Consider the following 23,347-nt stretch of genomic DNA (forward strand, 5'->3'; position numbering starts at 1 on the left):
TTTGAAGGAGGAGGGCAATAACGTAAGACGATAATGCTGAAAATTCTGAAACTAGACCGAGTTTCAAGTTAGTTCAGTATATGAAAAATCGTTGGCACGAACACGGGGGGGATTTACGGACTGCATTACGCAGAGATACAATGGAAATGCCAAATATAATGTAAGTAACTCTTTAGACGCTTTTATACCTGGATGAATGAAGAGCAAGTACAACATTTGTGGGATCGTCTTTCTACCGGGCACATGGGCATGCATGTACCCATTCGACACGCATGTAGACAGTCGTTTCTCAGTGGTTCAACGGTAAAGAAAATTCGTTTGTGTGTTGCCCTCGATTTATTTAGTTTTCGCATTGCTTTTAGAGCCGAACATACTCCATTGCACTATCCTCGCAAGCAAATAGTTTCAGCTCGCCCGTAACAAATAAAATGAATAATAGTAATAAAGATCGGCTGGAGAGACTAATTTCAATTTTTGTTTTCTAAACAGGTACATCCTACCTTATTGCCTCTGCCACCTATTCCAGACCCCGGCAGACGGATTTTTCAACCGCCAGCTGCAGCTTCTGGTAAACAACTGCACTACATTGACCATCTTATGGGACGATCGCCAAGGAGCCATATGCTCTTACGCGGTACTAGCAGCTAGAAGCAACATATCGACCTTTACGGTGGCCTAGTTGATGGAACAGCCTTGCGGTTCACCGTGTGTCCAAAGTGCTTCTTTTAACGAAAACCAACACCCTGTGTACCATAAAGGAACGGCGCATGACTCACGATAAACTTTTCCGGATTGAGAGAAGAAAAAAAAATTAAATTCCGATTTAATATGCCAATTGCTGAATATTCTCTAAACATTTAATGTCAAATAAATGTACTTTACCAAATGTACCGTATTGCTGTTTGATTTAAAAGTACATTTTCATATTCCGAATTGTGGCGCGCTGTGTTGTGAGTTGATCTGTGTTGGTTTCCGGGTTCTGTGTGAAGTCGCGTAGAAGACTGGGCGCGTTTGCCTATGCAGCACAGTAACGTCACTGAGAGAGGCGGGGAATATGAATGTTTTGATAATGTCAGGTTCAGGGGCGGGGGATAGGATTTAGTGCCGCAAAAGCAGGTCAGCCAGGGCGATGCGGCAAGTGATAGGATTATCACAAAATGGCAGCGCCCTGGTGCCAGTGTTCGCTTGCGTTTAATGGACGTAAACTCGAGTAAGGTCCATAGGACATTTTTCTAAAATCGAGCGAATTAGGCTTAAAAACACATGGCTGACCTGTAGGGACAATAAACATTTTTGACCGAACCATTCATTTAATATAATCCTTCTTCTACATAGGGGTAGATGTTCTGATTCTATGAAATATAACAGTTGGATTGATAAAGCTTTGTTAGTTGCTATGCGACTGATTCTTCGAGTTTGGAAAACCAGGAAGAAGCCATCAGTGGAGGACTGGTTATTGGAGTTGCAGACCCTGTCTGCTTATGATAAAATATAATTCCAAGCGAGAGAGGAGGAATACATTTCAATGTGGGGGCCATTCAATGCCTTATTATGGCGCAATATCTAAGGTATGGATGATATTGAGGAGTGGAAATTGTTATTTTCTCTCCTTTTGTTTATTTTTTTCCATCTTTTCCTCTTTTCTTCTCTCTCTTCTCTTCCCCCTTTCCTTTCCAATTGTTCTCATCTTTCTTCTTTGCTCTCTTAGTGTATTGGTTTGGTGTTGGTCTACGTGGAGTCTTGTGTCTATGTATATGTCTTCTGATAGGAGGGGTGGTTATATATTTTTTTGAGACTTGTTGTTTACATACATGTTTACATACACTGAAAGTGATTTAGTGTGGCTATGGGGGATATGTTGGACTGTAATGTTTGCATTGTATACTTATTGGAATGTAGTTGAATGATGTGTTTATGCTTCTGCTAAAATCCAAAAACACCATTGTATTATATTGATGTGATTTGTTTTTGTTGACATGCTAATAAATAGATGTTTAAAAAAAATATATACTACAACTAACCAATTCACTTTGTACAGTATGTCTCAAGTTAAGTACCCTGTGTTTGAATGAATAGGTGTAATGAACAAAACACGATACCGTGGATACGGTTGCAATCACTTTTTGACAGTTCGGTCTACTCAATAAACACGTATTCGTGACATGAAATGCTACCGGAGCAAAAGCACACTTAGCACCTGAGATACCCAGAGGGAGTTGGAGGCAAAAATCACAGGCAATATTTAGGTTAAGCAGACAGTATCAAGAAACAGTTCAAAAGTCAAAGGGTGGGAGGAAGGTTTAAGTGACACCGGAGACCTGTGCCGATGATCACACCGTTACACAGTTCACAATTCAGCGTAGCCCAAAAGTACTTGGATATTGTCAATGTTCGGAAGCAAAAGTTATAAGAAGGAGGGAAGACAAGGACGAGCCTTGAGGATGAAGAAAAAGGGATTCACCCAGTTTCCTCGAGCAGAGCACAGTACCTTATTTCAACGATGCAGCGGGTGCCCTGGCAGTTGTTCCTTTTGGTTTCCCGCAGACCCACGATTCCTGGAGCTTCGTTGTGAAGGAGGACGTCTGAAGGGGGCCTGTATCACACAGGGATAAAGCCGGCATCAGCGACAACGAAAAAGGTGTGCTCGTTAAAAACAGGAGAGGCTCAGCAGGTGGCTATCCGAACCACTACAGCAGTGTGCAGCTATTTCGACCACGGCGGAGATCACTGGCTGAAGATAAGCTGGTTATCCCCACCAGGCTCAAGGGAAGACTACTCCGGACTGGATCTCCTCTTAGTCGTTGAAGGGAAGATAGCTCAGGACTGCAGCAGGGCTTCACCGGGACGGGGTAGTTGCAGCAGCCGTCGTTCTCTCCGCTTCTCTTTGGTTCCTTGTAGTTCCAGTGGCGACCGACATCTAGCCCAAGAGACCTGCCTTTTATGCGCAAAACTCCCATTCACACAGCCTAGCTGTCAATCACGCAGCAAGGGGGCGGGGGGTTGTCCAGCCGAGACAACCACCTGAGCCAATCATGGCAAAGTGCGACTTGGGTTTCCTAGGATATTCTGTGCAGGGGGTGACTACACCCCTTCCCCACATTCAGTCTACCTAGACACCGAGGCGCCAAGAGTTGGGCTTCTCTGAAGAAGCCCGCCAAAAGACGGTGAACAGAGAAGATGAACCTAGTTTGCCGCGCAAAGTAAAACACAAGAAGGACTTTAACAAAAAGAAATTGTGAATAAACCCAACCGGAGCCAAAAGAGAGACGATTTGGTCAAGCGGGTTTATGTTCGAGGCTAATATAATAGCCAAGAAGAGTACCACGTTTATCTAATACAATTGCGGTAGAAAAGTTAGGGTAGATACCACTGCCACCAGCCAAGTCTAAATGTTAAAAGAGCAAAACAATGCTCAGGGAGGTACAGACAGAAAAGGGGTACAGATTAGCCCTTTCCAGTACTCCGTGTAAGATGGGGTGTAATGGGTCTGTGGTAAAACTGACGATGTAAAGTAAATGGCAACTTTCTCTGGGGGACAGTAGTTGGCCCCAGCGAAATGGAGTCAGAGGGAAGTCTTAAAGACAACCCTGGGTTACAGCACTAAAGGTGCTGTGTAACCCATACAAGAACAGGGGCACCTGGAGTGGTGTGCTCCAGTGCCCAAGATCACACAACGAGAAAAAACATAGGCCAAAACACATGTAAGAGTGGAAAAAGAGGTACACTTACCAGGTGGAAAAAATAAACTCCAGAAATCCAGCAAAGCTGCTGGAGGACTCACTAGGTGAGGGAAATTAGCCCTAGAAGGAGAATTCTCCCTAACAAGCACACGAAACTGGAAAGGCTCTTCCCCCATGGAAAGCCATAGGTATTTCCGATGCAGACTCCAAATAAGGATATGCATATAAGCATCCTGGAGGTCCACCACACTGAGCCAGTCGTCCTTCTGCAAAGAGGACTTTATCTGACAGGGCGTGATCATCTTGAATTTCTCTTGGGGAAGAGAAAGATTGAACTGGGAAAGATCGAGGATAGTGCAGGCCAGCTTAGGTGAGTTTGGGCACTGAACAGACTAGAGTAGAAGCCGTTTCCTTGCCCCAAGGGGATCAAGTGCCACCACCCTCAAGTCTAGAAGTTTCTGTACCTCGGCTCTGAGGGAGGGTGCCCCGATCTGTTGGAAGGGAGGATTGAAGGTTGGGGTAGGGGAGAGGGGGGATGTGAAAACCTGCCCGAGCGATTTACAAAACCCACCCGTCTTCGGTGATGGTCACGCCTCCAGATGAGTTTCGGCCTCTCAACGGAGTCTCATGCTACCGACAAAAAAAATATAATTTTGCTGATTCGTCAGCAGGGAGACTACCTGTCCCTGGAGTAGAGGCTAATGGCCGAGAGAAAAGCCGACCACCTTGACGTTGCTTTCAGCGGGTCCAGCCAACCAGAGCTTCAGATCGGCACGCACAACGATCCTGAAACCCCCTGAAACCAGAGAAGGATCGAGTCTGGGACCCTGACCTCTATAAGTAGAACACATTATAATACCTTCACTACTTTCCACTAAATACTTCATAAACTACCCAACACCCTCCAGGGATAACCACAGGAAATAGAGTTAAGTATTTGATACAAGTCAACCTCTGAGGCGTGAACCCATAAGAAGGACCATCAGTCCTTTAAGTCTTGATATAGTATTACGGCTGGACAAGAAATACAGTTAGTTTCCTGGTGCAATACAATGACAGCTGCAGCAGAATTGCTTATGCATTGGCATAATAAAATGATAAACGTGGGTCAGACATTAATTCAAACAAAGTACGTTAATCGACATACCTGGTTGGTTAACGGTTGTTGGATCTGGTCAGTGTAAGATATGGCTGAAACTGAAACTTGATCAGTTATGCTCTGTTGCCTGCGCTCACTGTACTGCTGATGCGAGTGGGGCATCTGTCCAGCCATCTGAAGGCCAGCAGCATGGAATGAGAAGGATGGTGCAAGCCGAACAGATGATGGTTTGCATGCTGAAGTCTCTCCTCCTAAAAGAAAATATAGCATGTGTCATGGCCCAAAAAGAATGTTTTGTAAAGTTTTCTATGCACAATTATTTCTCATCTTGAAATACATTTCTCATCTTCAGAAAATGCATCCAATATAATGGCATTTGAAATAGGCCAGAAGAACAAGTTACTTCTTACCTTGTAACGTTCTTTCGACGGGATGTTCCTCCGACGTATTCCTCATCTTAGATATCTCCTTCCAGCTCTGCTGGCCTCGGAAAATTTTTTCTCTAGAGGGCGCTGCGCGTCGACATCCTCCGAGTCGATGTCCCTCGACAGCCGCCGAATCGACGTCGACGTCATCCTGCCTATAAAGGCCGCGCGCAGCGTCCGTTGCTCAGTTCCGTTTTGTAGCCCACAATAATACTTTCTGGACTAGACTAATCACCCTGAAGGAGCGTAGGCTGCAACAACACGGGAAGTAGAACTGCGGGGATGGATGGGAGGGCCGATGAGGAATACGTCGGAGGAACATCCCGTCGAAAGAACGTTACAAGGTAAGAAGTAACTTGTTCTTCGAAGGGATTGTGTCCTCCGACGTATTCCTCATCTTAGATAGGCTCCCATAGCAGTATTCTATTATTGGAGGAGGGAGTACTGACTTCACGCTGTCTTCTATTGATGAATAGAATGCAGTACAGCCCTTCCAAACCTAGTCTCTTGACTGGAGGAGGAATCCAAATTGTAAAAACGTGTAAAGGTATGGACAGACGACCATGTAGCGGCCGCACAGATGTCTTTAACCGGCACACCTCTTTTGAGGGCCGATGTAGCTGCAATACCTCTAGTCGAATGAGCCCTAAGGTTTTGAGGGGGCTATTTCCCTGCCAGGTTATAACATTCCAGAATGGCTAGAATGATCCATCTGGAAATGGTCTGCTTAGTTATTGGTAACCCCAGCTTGTGACCTGTGTAACCTACAAACAGCTGGTCTGCCTGTCTTATCCTGGCTAGTCTGATGTAAAAACATAAAGCCCTTCTAGGGTCCAGCCTGTGTAACCTCTCTTCCTCTTTCCCCGGGTGAGGAGGAGGATAGAAAGATGGTAGGGTAATCTTCTGAGTGATATGGAATTCAGAAACCACCTTTGGGAGGAAATTAGGCTGCACTTGCAGGACAACTTTGTCTTTGTGAAATATTGTGTGAGGGGGTTTACAAGAAAGAGCTTGTAATTCGCTCACCCTTCTAGCATATGTAAGTGCTATTAATAAAACAGTTTTAAGGGTAAGGAATCTTAACGAACAAGAATGGAGTGGTTCGAAAGGTGTGCCCATCAGGAAAGTTAGTACTAAGTTTAAATCCCATAGGGGAGCTTGGTATGGTCTTGGGGGATAAACATTGGTTAACCCCTTTAGAAACTGTATTACCAAGGGTAATTTGAAATAGGATGGTTCTTCCGCAGTGCGCTTAAAGATGGATAGCGCTGCGAGATAGCCCTTAATGGTGCCAACTTGAAGGCCTGAATTCGCCAAATACAGAAGGAAGGACAAAACCATTGGTGTACCACATGAAAAAGGGTCGATATTCTGTTCTCTACACCAGCTGCAAAATCTGTTCCAACGGCAACGGTATAAAGACTTTGTTGCTGGCCTCCTTGCCGAAAGCAACACCTCCATAACATCATCAGGGAGGTCCCAATCCTTGTACCTCAACCTTTCAGAAGCCAAGCGTGAAGGTTGAGGGTTTTGATGTCTGGATGGAGAACCTGACCTCCCTTCTGTGAGAGTAGGTTCTCTCTGAGTGGAAGTTGAATTGGAGGGCAGATGGGCAAGTCTAGAAGGTCCGGGTACCACATTCTCCTGGCCCAATCCGGGGCAATTAGGATCATGGTTCTCCGGAATCTTCTCAACCTCCTGATCATTTGAGGAATGACAGGGACCGGTGGGAACGCGTACAGAAGCGGAAACTCCCAGTCCACTATGAACGCGTCTCCCAGAGCTCCTCTCGGGGGAAATTCCCTTGAGCAGAACAGATCGCATTTCCTGTTGACGCTGGTGGCGAACAGATCCACCTGAGGGGTTCCCCAAAGGGCGAAGATCTCTTGAAGGACTTCCTGAGCTAGTTCCCACTCGTGGGAGACTGTGCTCTGCCTGCTCAGAGCGTCCGCTGTCAAGTTCTTCTCTCCGGCTAGGTGAACTGCCGATAGAGAGATTCCTTCTTGGATTGCCCAAAACCAGAGCTGCATCGCCTCTCTGCACAGGGGTAGTGATCCTACGCCTCCTCTTTTGTTGAGGTAATGCATGGCCACTGTGTTGTCCGTCATTATCAGGACGTTTTTCCCTTGTACAGCTGGCAGGAACGCCTTCAGCGCAAGTCTGACGGCTCTCAGCTCTAACAGGTTGATATGTAGTCTGGACTCCGATGGAGACCAACGACCGCTGATGGTCAAGTCGTTGGCGTGGGCTCCCCACCCCGTGAGTGAGGCGTCCGTGACTACTGTTATCTCCGGCCAGGGTTGCCAAAAATGTTCTCCTTTCAGAATGTTCTCCCGACAGGCCCACCACTGAAGGTCTCGAGCCACCCTGTCGGGAACCTGAAGAAGATCTGTCATTCTCCCTGAGAATTGTGACCACTGAGTCCTCAGTGCCCACTGGAGGGATCTCATTCTCAGGCGAGCCTCTGGCACTAGGAAAATGCAGGATGCCATGAGGCCTAGCAACCTCAAAAATTCGAAGGCTGGGAGACGTTGGGCATCTTGGAACTTGGTAACCATCTGTAGAATATCTTGAGTCCTCACCTCTTGTGGCGAGGCTTTTCCCAGGGAAGTGTCCAGGATCGCTCCTATGAACTGGAGTCTCTGCGATGGTATCATTTGTGACTTCTTTAAATTGAGGGAGAAGCCCAGTCTGTGAAGGGAGTGGCACACGTGATTTAGCTGGATCTGAGCTTGTTCCGAAGAGACAGCCCTGATCAACCAATCGTCCAGGTAGGGGTAGACATCAATCCCTTCCTTCCTTAGTACTTGCCGCCACTACCGACATTAACTTGGTGAAGACCCTCGGGGCGGAGGTCAGCCCAAATGGCAGCACTCGAAATTGATAGTGAGAGTTGCCAATTGCCAACCTCAGGTATTTCCTGTGCTTGAGATGGATAGGCACATGGAAATAAGCGTCCTGAAGGTCCAGAGATACCAACCAGTCCTGGAACTGAAGGGCCTGGAGGATCTGAGAAAGAGTGACCATCTTGAATTTGTCTTTTCTGAGGAATTTGTTCAATTCTCGCAAGTCCAAGATGGGTCTCAGTCCTCCGTCTTTCTTTGGAATGAGAAAGTAAGGGGAGTACCAGCCCTTGTTCCTCTCCGCTACAGGTACCGGTTCTATGGCACCTTTCTCTAGCAGGTCCAAAATTTCCTGCAAGAGGAGCGGATCTGGAGCTTTTTGAGAGCTGATCCCCGGTGGATGACTGAGGTATGCATAGGAGAGGCAGGCAGTAACCTTGGGCAACTGTTTCCAATGCCCAAGCATCTGACGTGATAGCCTGCCATTCCGCCAGATGTTGAGTCAACCTGCCTCCTACAGGTGTCCTGTGAGGGAAGTCCTCAGAGTGGTTTTGGGGCGGCTGATGCAGATGACGATGGTAAAAAGGCACCTGCTGTTGCTGCGGCTTTTGAATATCTACCCCGTCCACCTCGGGTAGTTCTTCTTTGTCCCCTTTGAGCCGGTCGTCCTCTACCTCTTCCGAATGCGGAGTAGAAGCGAAAGGACTTGCCTCTCGCAGAGGTTCCTGTGGGACGAAAAGGTGTCTGACGGATTGCAGCGCCTAGGGATTTTGCTGCTGCTTTTGAAGTTTGCAGTTTTTCTAAACTGTCATCCGCCTTTTTCCCAAACAAAGAAGAGCCATCGAATGGCATGTTCAAGAGCCTGGTTTGCACATCTGGGGCAAAACCAGACTTTCTCAACCAAGCAAATCTCCTGGTTGTTGTACTTGCCGCCATTGCTCTGCTGATACTGTCAGCCGAATCAATGCCCGTCTGGAGGGATTCGCACATAGCGTCTTTACCGTCCTGTATGATATTCAGGAACGCTTCCCTTTCTTCTCCCTCCGGGATGCAGTCAGCCGCTGTAGAAGCACACTCCCAAAGTGTATGGCTGAATCGAGCAAGGGTGCAAGTAGCATTCACAGATTTTAACGCCATGCTACATGCTGAAAAAACTTTCTTTGCCATAGCATCATATTTTTTATCGTCCCTGTCCTGTGGGACAGTAGGATAAGCCGTCTTGACATCGGTAGAAGACGCTGCCTGTACCACCAGACTTTCTGGGGATGGGTGTTTTGACAAAAACTCCAGGTCTGTAGAAGATACCCTGTATTTTGTAGACAGTTTTTTATTTACTGCCGGGACGACATCTGGGGTTTCCCAGTTCGTCATAATCTTCCTCTGAAGAGCTTTATGAAAAGGCACCACAGGATCCTCCTGTGGGCCTTTATCAAGAATATCCGTGAGGTCATCTTGTTGGAAAGATTGTGAAGGTGCAGACCACCCCATAAACTCTCTGATCCTGGCCATTAAGGCTCTATAGGGGGTTTCAGCATGCTCCACCGGGTCTGGCCTAGCAAACTCCACCTCAGGGGAAGTGTCTAACCCACTTGCCTCATGTAAGGAATCATGAAGATCCTTTAACCTGCGTTCTTCAGAGGAAAATTCCTCTCTAATTGGGGTTACAGGTCCCTGCAACTCAAATGTGTCTTCCTGTTCAGACAATTCACCTTCTTCCAAAATTGAGGACATAGTTCTCAATTGTTCTGAACTCATAAAGGGTGTAAATCCCATTTCCAAGGCAGAGGGTGCCGAACTTGTCATTATCGGCCTCGAAAACGTCGATGTCGTCGACGAAGGCTTCGAGCGTGGCGTCGAAAACAAAGGTGGAGGCCTCGATGACCTCGACAGAATTGGGATTCTACTCGACAATCTCGAAGCCATCGTCATCGAGGACCTGGGGATAGTCACTGGGTGTGTCGTGACCGTGACTTTTCTTGGCGTCGACGCCGGTGTCGAAGCTGGCGTCGAGTCGACAGACCCGTGTGTCGAAGGTCCCCTCGACAACGGCGTCGAAGACACCGACCTCGGCGTCGACGGAACCTTTGTCGACGGCGTCGACAGAACCTTCGAGGAAGGTTTGGAGGTCATAGTCCTACTCGAGGGTTCGAGACGCGCTCGAGAGGTTTCCTTCGCCGGGTACTGCGACTCGCAGCGTTTTTGACCTTCGGGTCTTTCGACCAGAGCATCGCTCTCGGCAGTCTTCGAGGGGGTCGAGGCCGCTTTCTCGAAGACGCTCATCATATTTTTGCGGAATTCCTCCCATTCAGCCCGGGAACTATGTTTGGTGGGGCAAGGGATTCTTTTTGGCGAAACAGAGGAAGAGGAAGAGGAAGACGGAGAAGGGGATCTTCGACGTCTCCTCTTCGAGTGCTTCGATCTCGAAGAGTGATGGGACCCACTCCGAGACCTGGAGCGCGAATGGTGACGAGGAGACGAATGTCACGACTTTGTCGACGAAGAAGAAGCTTTAAAAGTCTTACCTTTCTCCAGCTTCCCCCTACGCTCCTTCAGGGCCTTAGCTGTCATGGACATACAGTCCTCGCACTCCGAACAATGGTGTTCAGCTCCCAAACACCACAGACAAACTCTGTGAGGGTCAGTCAGTGACATCTTTTTTCCACAAACTCAGCATTTTTTGAAGCCGGATCGAGGAGTTGTCGGTTCCTACGAGGAAGCCATAGAGTACGGATCGAATAACTCGAGGTAAATAGGTTTAATACGACAAAAACTGAGCAACGGTATTCCGAGCCACTGAGCAAGCGCGGAAAAACGGAACTGAGCAACGGACGCTGCGCGCGGCCTTTATAGGCAGGATGACGTCGATACGGCGGCTGTCGAGGGACATCGACTCGGAGGACGTCGACGCGCAGCGCCCTCTAGAGAAAAAATTTTCCGAGGCCAGCAGAGCTGGAAGGAGATATCTAAGATGAGGAATACGTCGGAGGACACAATCCCTTCGAAAAGAACACTATGCCTTGCGTAGCCATCAAGCGGAAGCCCATGTATTCTAATGGAAATGATCAAGAAGCTAAGACAGTGCCCGTCACTTGAGTTTTCACATAGGTAAATCATGCATGCAATGCTAAGCTCCAGAGCAGGACAAAACTGTAGACGTTCTGTCCAGGACAAGGAAATGACGCACATAGTACATGTAGACCAAGTCACACGTGTTAATATAAAAAGCACAACAGACTAAGGCTAAAGGAGAATTCTGCAGCAGGCAGCCACGAGATCGTGGGGGGGGGGCTTAGAACAGTAGCAGGCCCCCATGGTCACGTTGCATACAGAACAGCAAGGCCTGGAAATCGTTAGTTTCGAGTGTGTTGGTTGAACTTTTTTTTGCATAGGTTAGACTGTCACTCCACCCTTGATCATACCATAGCAAATCTCAGACAACATAACATGAACCCCATGATTGCTCAAGAGGGTTTGTTAAAAATGATGAACTTCTACTTAATCTTTGTTAGACTCCAACTATGTTTTCAGCTTATGCAATAACGCTTTCCATATATATGATAGCATACTATATTATTATGGCTCTCAAAGCAGGCATAATGATGAGCAAAGCTGGTAGAGAACAGAAGTGATAATAAATATATTGACTTGCTACCTTCAAGTGTTAGCTTCATATTTTTGAGTAATGCTTCATAATAAGGTTCTTTGAGTCACAACGAACTAAACAATATTTTCTGGCTGTATTTTTGTAAAGTATGACAAGGGGTGCAGAAATCAGACTTGTGATTCTGTGCACAGACCTACCTAGGGGTCGAGGGGGGCTGTCAGGGAATCACGCCCTAAGGGGCAATCAAGTCATTACAATAAGGGTGAACCAAACTGTCAATATGACATGATTCCACACAACAACGTCAACCATTCCATGTAGTACAATTGTATGGAAGGAACAAGTTACTTACCTGTAACTGTTCTCCAGCATGGGTCTGGCATGGATTCACATGCTCATGAATATTCCCCGTCAGGCCGGGAATCCTCGGTATAGAAAAAAAAATCAGTATCAGTTTCGTTTCTGAACTGTCTTTCTTAGTAGTAACCAATCACTGGTCTCTGGGTCATACTGCCCCCAGCCAATGACTGCCCTCTCCCTAAGCAACGCCTCTGGCAGCCATCCTCAGATTTGGTAGCACGTAAAGTGGCAGTACGACCAAGTGAAGAGCCGCAGAGGGGTAGGTGGGAGGGTTCGCATGTGAATCCATGCCAGACCATTGCTGGAGAACAACAGTTACAGGTAAGTAACTTGTTCCTTCTCCAGCATGGGGTCTGGCATGGATTCACATGCTCATGAACAAGAGAATACATAGCAGTACACACATGAACAACCACGGGAGGTGTCAACAGGCTCAACATTAAGCAATACAACAACTCAACATTAAGCATCTCTTACCTCCTCACCAGGCTCACCTTAGGCGAACAGGTTGCGCAGCACTGCTTGGCCGACCCTGGACTCCTCCCCAGAGTCCCGATCGACGCAGTAGAATCTTGTGAAGGTGTGTGTCGACCTCCACGTCGCAGCCCTGCAGATGTCCAGCAGGGGCACACCAGACAGGAATGCTGTGGTAGCAGCGATCGCTCTGGTCGAATGGGTTATCGGACGGCCGGGCAGCGGTCGGTTTGCCAACCGGTGACAGTGCATGATGCAGCCGGAGAGCCATCTGGAAAAAGTCTTCGAGAGAGCCTTCCCTTGATTAACAGTCCCAAAGTTCACAAACAGCTGTGATGTCTTCCGAAAACTCTTTGTGCGGTCCACGTAGAACTTCAGCGCAATAGCTACATCCAGCGAGTGCAGAGTGCTTTAAGCCGGCGACGAAGGGGACGGGAAGAAAACTAACACCAAGGGTTCGTTGAGGTGGAAGTCCGACGGCACCTTGGGCATGGAGGGGTGCGTCCTCAGCACCACCATCCTGTCGTGAAACATCAAGTATGGCGGCTTGCAAGGTAGGGCCTGGAGGTCTCCCACTCGTCGTGCGGAGGTGATGGCCACAAGAAACGCTGTCTTCCACGACAGAAACTTCAACAGTGCCGAATGCATAGGCTCAAATGGTGCCCCCCCATGAGCCTGGTCAGCACCACGTTGAGCTCCCACGCCGGGGCAGGGGCCTTCACCGGCGGGAATGATCGGAACAATCCTTTCATAAATTCCTCCACCAGTCGATGAGACCACAAGGACGCCCGTCCCGTAGTTCTGGTGTATCGTGAGATGGCGGCCAGATGTATCATGATGGAAGCTTGAGCTAGTCCTCCAGCCTTGGCCAATGACAGTAGGTACGGCAATACTTGAGGGGCCGTAATCCGCAGAGGGTTAATCTTCTGTGCACGGCACCAGACAGAGAACCTCTTCCATTTATGTCCGTAGCACTTGAGAGTTGAGGACGCCCTGGCCTTTGGAGAACCTCTCTGCAGTCGGCCGGTATGTCGTACCCTCCAAACTCTAGTGCTGCAGGAGCGTGGCCTGCACGTTCAGCGATTCCGGGTTGTGGTGAAGAATGGCACCTCCTTCTCTGGAGAGATCTGCGTCCGTCGGCAGCTTGACTGGTGTGGACGTTGACAAGTCCAGAGGGTCCGGTAACCAGATCTGTCTCGGCCACGCTGGTGCGACGAGGATCATCTTGCACCGGGACCTCTTGAGTTGGTTGATGAGCCGGAGCAGCAACGGCAGCGGAGGGAATGCATAAAGAAATAGGCCGTCCCAGGGGAACGAGAAAGCATCGCCCATGCTCCTCGGCTGGGGGAAACCTGCTGGCGAACCTCCGGCACTTAGAATTCGTCGCCGTCGCGAAGAGATCGACCTGGGGTTCGCCCCATCGACGGAAGAGTCGATCCACTTGATCCTGGCGTAGTTCCCACTCGTGGCACGAGTGCAGCTCTCTGCCAAGTGAGTCGGCGATGGTGTTTTTTATTCCTGCCAGATGAAAATGCACCAGAAACATCCCTTGGGCGACGGCCCAATGCCACAGATCCTGGGCATCCTTGGATAGGGCAGGGGATCTGGTTCCACCCTGCTTCCGGATGTAGAACATGGTGGTTGCGTTGTCGGTGAAGATCCTCACCGCCTTGCCCTTGAGGGACGGAAGAAAAGACCGGAGGGCCCAGAACACTGCGCAGAGTTCCAAGATGTTGATGTGGAGTGGAGAAGATCTCCGGAGAAGATCTCCGGAGTGCGCTCCCCAACCTTCCAGGGAGGCATCCGTCGTCACCGTCACCTGGTGAGCTGGGGTCTGAAAGTCCGTGCCCGCCGACAGATGAGAGCGGGTACCCCACCACCGGATCGCCCGACGGAACGTCTCGTTGAGAGGGATCCTGTCATCGAAGCTGCCCGTCGACTGAACCCAGCGGGCGTCGAGGAACTCTTGTAAGGGGTGCATCCGAAGCCTGCAAAGGCGCACCAGATAAATGCAGGAGGACATCATCCCGAGGAGGGACTGGATAGATCTTAACCTGGCCATGTTCGTGGCAAGCAGACGCTGCACCTTGCCCAGAATGGTCCTGGTCCTTTCCTCCGACGTCGAGGCCAGCCGCGCCACTGTCAAGCTTGGCTCCCAGAAACAGGGCGACTTGCGATGGAACCAGGTGGGATTTTGGAAAGTTGATGGAGAATCCCAGGTCCGTGTGCAGCTGGACGGTCTTCGCAGTGTGCTCCACGCGGAGCTCCCTTGTCCTTGCCCGGATGAGCCAGTCGTCCAGGTAGGGGTAGACGTGGATCCCCTGTAGGCGCAGCCACCGGTGTGAGGCACTTGGTGAACACCCTGGGTGCCGACTTCAATCCGAACGGGAGGGCCTTGAACTGGTAGTGCCGCCCTTGGACCACGAACCTGAGGAAGTTTCGGTGTCTTTTTAGAATCGGGATGTAGAAGTACGCATCCTCCAAGTCAAACGACGACAGGATATCGCCCTCCTCCAGCTGTCCCAGCACGTGCTGGAGGGTGACCATCCGGAACTTCTGTGCCTTGATGTACTTGTTCAGTCATCGCAGGTCCAGGATAGGGCGCCATCCTCCTGTCTTCTTTTTTACAAGGAAATACCTTGAGTAAACTCCGGAGCCCCGAAGCCTCTTTGGGACGAGCTCGATGGCACCTTTCTTGAGCATCGCCCTTACTTCCACCAGTAGTTGAGGGATGTGATTTTCCTTCCTGGCCACGGGTGGAATGCGAGGGCACTTCTTCTGAAACTCGAGGGCGTGCCCTTGGGCCAGGGCGTCCAGCACCCAACAGTCGGTGCTCCCACACGCTGACGAACCTCGCCAGCCGGCCTCCCACCGGGGTGCTTCGGCGGGGGTCCGACCCCACTGTCGGTTCAATCTTGTTTGGAGGCCGCCTTGCCTCCTTGACCTCCCTGTCGACGAGCACCACCTGACTTGCCGCGTCCCATGTATGCTTCCTGGGACGAAGATCTTGCCGCTTGGCGGTACATGGAGGAGCCACTTCCGGATCCCTTGGAGGCACCTTGTCTGCCTCTGGAGCTCCGAAAGGACGGCCGTCGTCGTTGGAGCACTCCCAGTGCCCGGGCAGTCTCCGTGTCTGTCTTGATGGTCTGAAGGGACTCAACAACCACCTTCTCAAACAGGTTGTTCCCGTCGAAGGGCATGTCCAAAACCTTGGCTTGTACATCCTGGAGGAAATCCGTCGCCTTAAGCCATCCTCGTCGTCTCAGGCAAACGCTGTTGCCCAGCTGACGGAAACCGGTGTCGGCGATGTCCGTTGCCACCGTGATGGCGTGGTCTGAAGCAATCTCACCTTCCTGTAGGATTTCAAGGGCCTCAGCCCTTTTGGCGTCCGGAAGGAAGTCCAACAGAGGGGCAATTTTGAACCACAACTCCCTGTCGTAGCGGGCTACGATAGCCAGGGCGGTGGCCGCCTTGATAGTCGTCGCTGCGGATGAGATGACCCGTCGTCCCATCGTGTCCAACTTCCTGCCCTCGCCATTTGGCAGGGAAGTTGATATCAAGGCCGATGCCCCCCCCAGCTTTCTTCTTTGCCGCCGCCGAGACGACTGAATCCGGGGTAGGTTGCACCCGAAGGCACAAAGGGCAGCGTCGGGGACCCGGTACTTCTCGTACTGGTCCCTTTTTGCCGGCGCCGTGGCAGGGTTCTTGAGGAGGGCGAGCCCCTCAACCCAGATGCCATCAAGAAGTGGTACAGCGAGGACCGTCTTCCTTTTAGCCTCGCGCCGTTGGTAAAGGAACCCTTCCTTCTTCTCTTCTGGGCAGAGTTGGAAGAGCTCGGATGCCCTGGAAATCATGGCATGAAAGGATCCAATCTCGTCGGGCGGGGACGCCCGAGCAGGGGGCGACGGGGGACACGTCCCGTCGTCGCCTCCATCGTCATCTATACCTGTCGTAGCCGTGTCCGTGCCTGTATCATCCCTGTGGGTAGTAGACCGGGGGAAGGCGGCGCAGGCTGCAGAGGTGGGAGAGGTGGCGTAGGATGCGTCCTCTTCTTATGCGGTGGACTTTCCGAAGGTCCCGGCTCCGGTTGCCCCGTCGGGTCTGGCTCAGGTACCTCTGTCGGGTCTGGCTCAGGTACCTCCGTCGGGGGGAGGGGCAACCTTGTCCTTATCTCCGAGCATAAGGACTGAATCGCTGACAAAATGGACGCCGAAGTGTCCTGCGGCAACGGAAACGACGGGCTCTTGAGGAACCTAGTGGGCGACACCGTCGCCCTCGTCGTCACCCTCTTCGGGATCCCTCCCGATGGGCTGGGCCTCTTCCACGACTTCAAAGAGCTCTTCTTCAGAGGTCGTGTGTGTATCCACGATGGCCACCTGCCCCTCCCCCACCTTTTCCAACGAGGACTTCGTGGGGGTCTTCTCAATGGGCCTGTAAGACCACTCCCTCCGCGGTGGCAGGGAGATTGGGTCCTGAGGTCGCCTCCACTGGCGTAGCCTCCACAGGCTGAGCCAGGGCCGCTGCGACATCCTCAATCCAGGTCTAAGCAGGGTGAATTAAGGTCATTGTCACCTTCTGTACGCCTGGGGCCTTCACCTTGGGGGGAGGGTCCGAGCCTTGCTCCCCCTCTGCCGGAATCTTCAAGATCGACCAGGGCCTCTCCAGAAGCTTCGCCGGGTTCTCAGACTTCCTCTTACCCGAGCCAGAGGGTTGGCTTGTGGTTGATGGCGCCGGGGAGGATGCACCCTGCCTGGCAGCCAAAGAGCCCGACCGTTCGGTGCTCCTGGTGCCCGCGGACTCGCGGTCCTTGGCCTTTTGCTGGGCCTCCGTCGCCGGGGCGCCCTCACAGGACTTAGAAGACCGCTCTGACTTCTTTTTCTTCTTGTCGCCCGACAGGCTCTTCCCTTCCAGCCAGTTGGCGAGACGGAGGTGGCGATCCTTCATGGTCCGCTCTGACATGTTCCCACAAAACGCACAATCCTTCTCCGTGTGCATCTTGTCCTCATGGAGACAGAGGCATAACGAATGCTCGTCCACCTTGAAAACATTCTGAAGCTGGCATCCAGGGCAGGTCCTGAACAGCTTCCCGGGCGTTGAGCTTCCTTTCTCCTGGGCCATGTCCGGGGTAGGCCACGGAACTTCTGGAATCCTCCAAAAGCATAACTCGACGAAATCTTCACCCTTGAGGGGCATAGAAAATTCCAAAACTGATACCCGTTGATCGGATGTAGAAAAGGTGGAGCTTGAGGCTCTATTTAACCGGAAAATGAGAAAAAATCTCCTGAAAAAGCGTGAAAACGCAGCAAAAGCTCGAGAGCTACAGCACGAGGACTCCCAACACTTGAACGTGCGGTAAAAATCTGAGGATGGCTAACAGAGGCGGGGTTTAGGGAGAGGGCAGTCATTGGCTGGGGGCAGTATGACCCAGAAACCAGTGATTGGTTACTACTAAGAAAGACAGATCAGAAACGAAACTGATACTGATACTGATTTTTTTCTATACCGAGGATTCCCGGCCCGACAACGGGGAATATTCATGAGCATGTGAATCCATGCCAGACCCCATGATGGAGAACCACTCAAAGATGTAATTGAGGGCATCTTCCATCTATGAGCTAAGCATGCCCTAGTAGCAACAAATAAATGGACCACATGAGATGGACAGAATTTTCTCTCTTCCTTCAGATGTAAGACACAGCAACCTCAAAGAGGAACTGCACTCACTCCTGGATACTCTAGCCTCTTCCACAAAAGCTCTAGAACAGTTGCGATCTGTGCAAAAGCTGAACGTTAAGAAGTTCAAACTGAACCAATTTAGAGAAGTTCTGATACACTATCAGAAAGAATGCCCCCACAACTTGCATGAACTGATACATATCAAATCGCCACGTTCCCTTTAATTCAAATCTCTGGAAACCCAGCCTTACAAACTGTATTATAGATCTAAAAATGGCGGGAACCAGTCTTTATCCAAGTAAACATCCAACATTCAATCAAACAGGGGAAGGGGCTGATCAGGAACCTCCCTCCATTAGCTCGGGGTTAGGAATGACTTCAGCCATTTACAAATTGTGAATTGTTCTCCTAGAATTAAACCATCTATGAATTCCCTCAAAAGCAACTTTTAACCATATTGAAATCTCAGGGCATTCTTAATCTTTCACAAAAAGTGGCGGCCAGAAAATGCTAATTAGCGAGGGACATCATTTTCCAGAAATCCCCCTCTTCAAGAAGACCCATAACGTAGGTAAAACCAGACGCTTCCAAACCCTTTCAGGCAAAGCAGAACACAACATCCACAGCCACCCTCCCCCCCCCCCCACATTCCCCAAACTGCAAATGGCCTCAACACTTCATTCTCAGGTTCAATCTATTCTACACAAGTTGGTCGCAAATGATCATACTTAACAGCCAGAAATTATCCAATGCCTGGCTATCCAACACCTAATATCACCATAAACAATGTTGCCATACATATAGTTGCCGGGACACGGCATAGGTGACATTATTTATGCAGATAATTGGGAGCGGGGTTGGACTAATATTGCCGCAAAACACAGCACCATTCTTGTACGGCAAAAACTTAAAAGGGATATCACATGGAACCGTTCTGGTAGTGACATCAAGTGAATGTGAAATTCTCAGCTTCTTAAGACTGAGTTGGTTATACTGTGCCAGCTCACCAGCATAGTCTCAAAGCACATAAAACGTGTCTGACTTAAGGTGCATTAAGCCCCACTCAGGGACACCAGTACCTATACCTCCATCTTGGATTATACTGGCATAAAGCTGATAAAACAAGGGGAACATTCTCAGCCGGATGCATCAGAGGGGCGTCGGGCCTACACTCCTCACCAGAGGAAGATTACCTTGCATATCGTCGAAACAGAGCAACTAGCCCCGAAGCAGAAAACCATGTGCTAACCGTAGGGCAGATGGAAACTGAGGGCAGACTAAGAATGTAAATGTGTTATTTGTTCTACCAAGGAGTGAGGGGGGGGGCTCAAACAGATATTATGCATATCGTCCATGAAGGGATAAAGGATAAAAGGGAAGGTGAAATGGAGGAGGGTTGGGTTATTATTTTGGGTAGTGGGCTGATAGTATGCCGTCTGTTTATTGCCTGGTAGCAACCATTATAAACAAAATCCTGCTTTGCCCATTTCCAATACGACTCCAGAGTCCTTCTGTCAGATTATACGATCATAGACGGTGCCTGCAACTCTGATCTGTTGCGCAACGCTGCAGACTGCAGGAACCCAGAGGGGCTCCATCCAGGCAACCTCAATAGCACTCAACACAAAAAAGAACAAGACCTACTTGAAAATCTCCATAGGAGGCTTGGAGGAGGTTGGGCTGGCGAGTGCATGCAAAGCCTCAGAGGGAACCAAAGGACCCGCTTGGGACCAGTGAATGTTCAATGCAGAATGGGATGCGTTTAAGGGATGTACTGAAATAGGATGGAGCTTCTGGGAGGAGCATGGAGCATTGTTGCTAGTGTTTGCATGTGTTATAACTGGATGAAAGAAACAGCTCTAACATAATCAGAGATTAACAATATGTTATGAATCAGAGGCCATTATCACAGAAACCCTGAACTGGGACCCTTCTCATGTGGCCAGGGAAAGGGAGATAGCACGGACGCGTGTGCAAAAGCCAGTGAGTTTACCAGATAAGGGTAATCCCAGTACACTGTACGCAACCACTGACGGTTTGAATACCAACCTAATACAAAGAAAGCATATTGGCAAAATAAAAACTTTGTAAAACGGCAAGAAGAGCAAGATTACAATCAGCTCATTCCAACACTTTATAAAACCAGCCCCATTTCTAAGATCTGTCCTTTAAGAACTCTGTCCCTTAGACCAGCTTCCCCTAGGTACCACTGGTGAGCTATCCATCTAATAGAGATCGTGAGGAGAGACATCCCTATTCCTAAACACTAAACTATTTATAAAGGTTTTTTTATATGTGCAAGGTTCTACTAGTCATCTTTTGCGTAACTAAAAACCTAAAACAATACCACAAGAAAGGTACTGATTGCAACTTTCATTTTGCCTTTTTCTCTTAACTGTATCCCAAAATATACTGCTAAAACCACCACCAAGGTGTGCCATGAAACAAAGCAACCTGTTGGTCTGCCAGTTCTCAGCAATGTATCCCTATAAAATAAAAAGGTAATTGGTGCTCACGGTCAGTCTCGGTGGGCCAACTCGCTTATACCATTCTTCAGGACCTCACAATGGAGATAGACAACCCCGTCATCTCTCAAATTCTTAGTGCTGCAGGGGAATTACTCACTGCCACCAGATGTTTCCTCTAGGGCCCTATGATTAGACCAAAACAGAAGCGGAATAGGGGACTTCCTATTCACCTCGACTGGAAATTTATGGATATTTTTCTCTACACCTTGCGAAAAACCTTTACCAAGTTGTCCGCCTCACATTTCAAACCCCTTGCAATAACAAAATAATTAAAGTAATGGGACAGTGTAAAGGGCAAACTAAGCCAGTCAATAAGGAGAGGTGAACGAGAACATGGTGAGAGCAATTATCACCATCAGGACTACTCTGCATTGTCATCGGTTATTGAAAGTTTTCCCTCTCTGAACCGCAAAGGAGTGGAGTCAGCAGGGGTGCCTGGGTAACAGGCAAGTACAGAGTGAAAGCAGGTTTAAATAGTGAAAATAAAATGGGCACAGCAGTCAAGAGGCAGAGAAACCCCCACCTGCACACTATATGTTTAAACAGTCAAGCCGTCAGTCTTGTGAATTCTTTGGATTCATGATATTGTTAGCCACAAGACACTCAATTCCTGATTGGGGGAACATTGAATTTAGATCAACTGGAAGCCCTGAGACGGGCACTGAAAAAGGAAGGTACAAATATATCAGCAGTACAATGAGCAGCGTTTGCCACGTGGCAGTTAAAAGGCCTAAGCTAGAAGAGACGAGGGGAAGGTTAGGGGATTAAGAGACAGTAATGATCGAATGAGAAGCCAAATGCAAGCACTAGAAGGGGGTCAAATGTATCCACAGTTATTAAAGGAGGGTCGGATGGATATTGACAAGCCAGGAGGATTAAGAGTATCAGGATAGTTAGACTATCCTGATACTCAAATATACTTGATTTTTTTCACCAGAATGAGATGACTACCAGCACAGGCGGCGTCAATTGTAGAATATAGGTCCCCGTTGGTGCTTACAGGCGTTTAAGAAGGATTTCTGAACTCTGACCAGGAGGGGCAGAGGTTCAGAAGGCCAACCTAGTTTCTTGGAACAGAGTAACCTCTGGACAAGCCAGACCAATCAGGGTAGCTATGGCAGGCAGTCAAGACTAAGTCTCAAGAGGGGTGAGGGTGACTAAAAGACTTCAATGAGCACACAAAGCAAGGACCCTTACAAATTACTCCAGACAGGTGTTCTATTCAAATACACATTTATTACAAGGCCTTTGTAACATTGATCATAGCAAAGAATCACAGTAACACTAAAGTAAACCAATACATCATTATCAACACAATTTATGTAAAAGACCAATGGGGTCTAAAGGGTTAAAAGCACGAAATATGTAGACCACCTAGATGGGGAGGAAAACAGGCAGTGCAAGTAATCTTTAGACCCAGTTCTACATTCAGAATACACCTAACTAAGCGGCAGTCCAAGCCCTACGAAGAGAAGAGCCTTATGCTCAATAGTACCTGCACGCGCCGGTGCCAATGGACAAAATAGGGTCTCTTCAAGGGTCTCTAGCAGCTCAGGAAGGTGGATGAGGCGAAGAAGAACAAGTTCCCTCTATTCAAGCAGGACCTCCACTTGAGGGCAGAGGCAGTTTGAGAGTGCGGGATGGCATCGCTAATTCGCAATGGCTGTTGAAAGGAAAGGGGCCCTCAGGAGCCACTTTGTGCCTAAAAATGGGCTCCTGCGCTAGGGGCCACCGGTTGAGGTAAGGACTAGTCACCGATCCCCGACGTAGGCAGACCCAAACTTCGCCAGTACAGTCCACTTCGCTGGCAGTTTTGCATGCAACAATCAGGACGTCTAAACACCGTGTAGTTTCCGAGATACAGCGAGGATTCCCAAACGGGACAGTGGTGATTTCTCTGCTCTGGGTGGAGTAATCAGCCCAATTCCACTGCAGCAAACTTCAGGGGTAAGGGGGTCACAAATGCAGCAAACTTGCACAGGTGGTTGCCACAGCAGGGCAACACAGTAACCGCGTTTACTCTGTTCCGGGCGCACTCGTCTCACTTCAGACCTGGGAACGCCAAGTGTACTAAATTCGGTGTGAGGGTGCCGTGGACACAGCGCAAGCAGCGTACCAAGTTGAGGCCCTCTTCGAAACGGCAGCGGTATCAGAGAAAACGTCTGTGTAAGCTGGTCAGCCCACTGGTTGGCTCAGGGACACTTCCGAAGAGGCTTACTTGCAGGGTTTGGTGAAGGTGCTGAGAATAGTTGATCCCACTATTCCAACGGATCGAAGCGTCTTCGCAGACCTAAGACGATCAGATGCAGAGGGGTCCCACGGGACGACAGCGGCTCAGGGTGCCAAACCTTCGGGCGGGTCACCAGCAGTTCCTCGACTCTGCTTCTTGTTGCAGGATACTTGGCTCCTTATCCCTCGTTCGGTGTGAACTCAGGAGATCAACATGGTAGTGGTGCTTTCAGCCTCCTCTTATCCAAAGTTCCCTTCGTGCCAAAACAGAGAGGGCCCAATGGGAGATCTGCTCACAAACACTCACTCCATACGTGGACCAATCACGGACCACGTTGGTCTCAGGCATTCAGGACACTCCAGACTCTGGCACCCAGGATGTGTATTGGGACAAACATCCCAGCCCATATCCTGGAGGCACACACACAA

General features: G+C 49.5%; 1 protein-coding gene across 4 annotated transcripts in view; it reads right to left on the reverse strand.

Moving 5' to 3' along the window:
- DYRK1A (dual specificity tyrosine phosphorylation regulated kinase 1A) overlaps positions 1-23,347 on the reverse strand; it is a 1,390,196-nt gene that overhangs the window by 992,573 nt on the left and 374,276 nt on the right. For 3 of the 4 annotated variants that reach the window (XM_069636083.1, XM_069636082.1, XM_069636084.1), the window contains exon 4: positions 4,828-5,030. In XM_069636083.1, coding sequence (XP_069492184.1) covers positions 4,828-5,030 — 203 coding nt within the window. Of the gene's footprint in view, positions 1-4,827; positions 5,031-23,347 lie in introns of those variants that run through there. The other variant, XM_069636085.1, reaches the window with a different exon arrangement.

Source organism: Ambystoma mexicanum, chromosome 7p (genome assembly GCF_040938575.1).
Source record: "Ambystoma mexicanum isolate Mex_15411 chromosome 7p, UKY_AmexF1_1, whole genome shotgun sequence".
NCBI lineage: Eukaryota > Metazoa > Chordata > Amphibia > Caudata > Ambystomatidae > Ambystoma > Ambystoma mexicanum.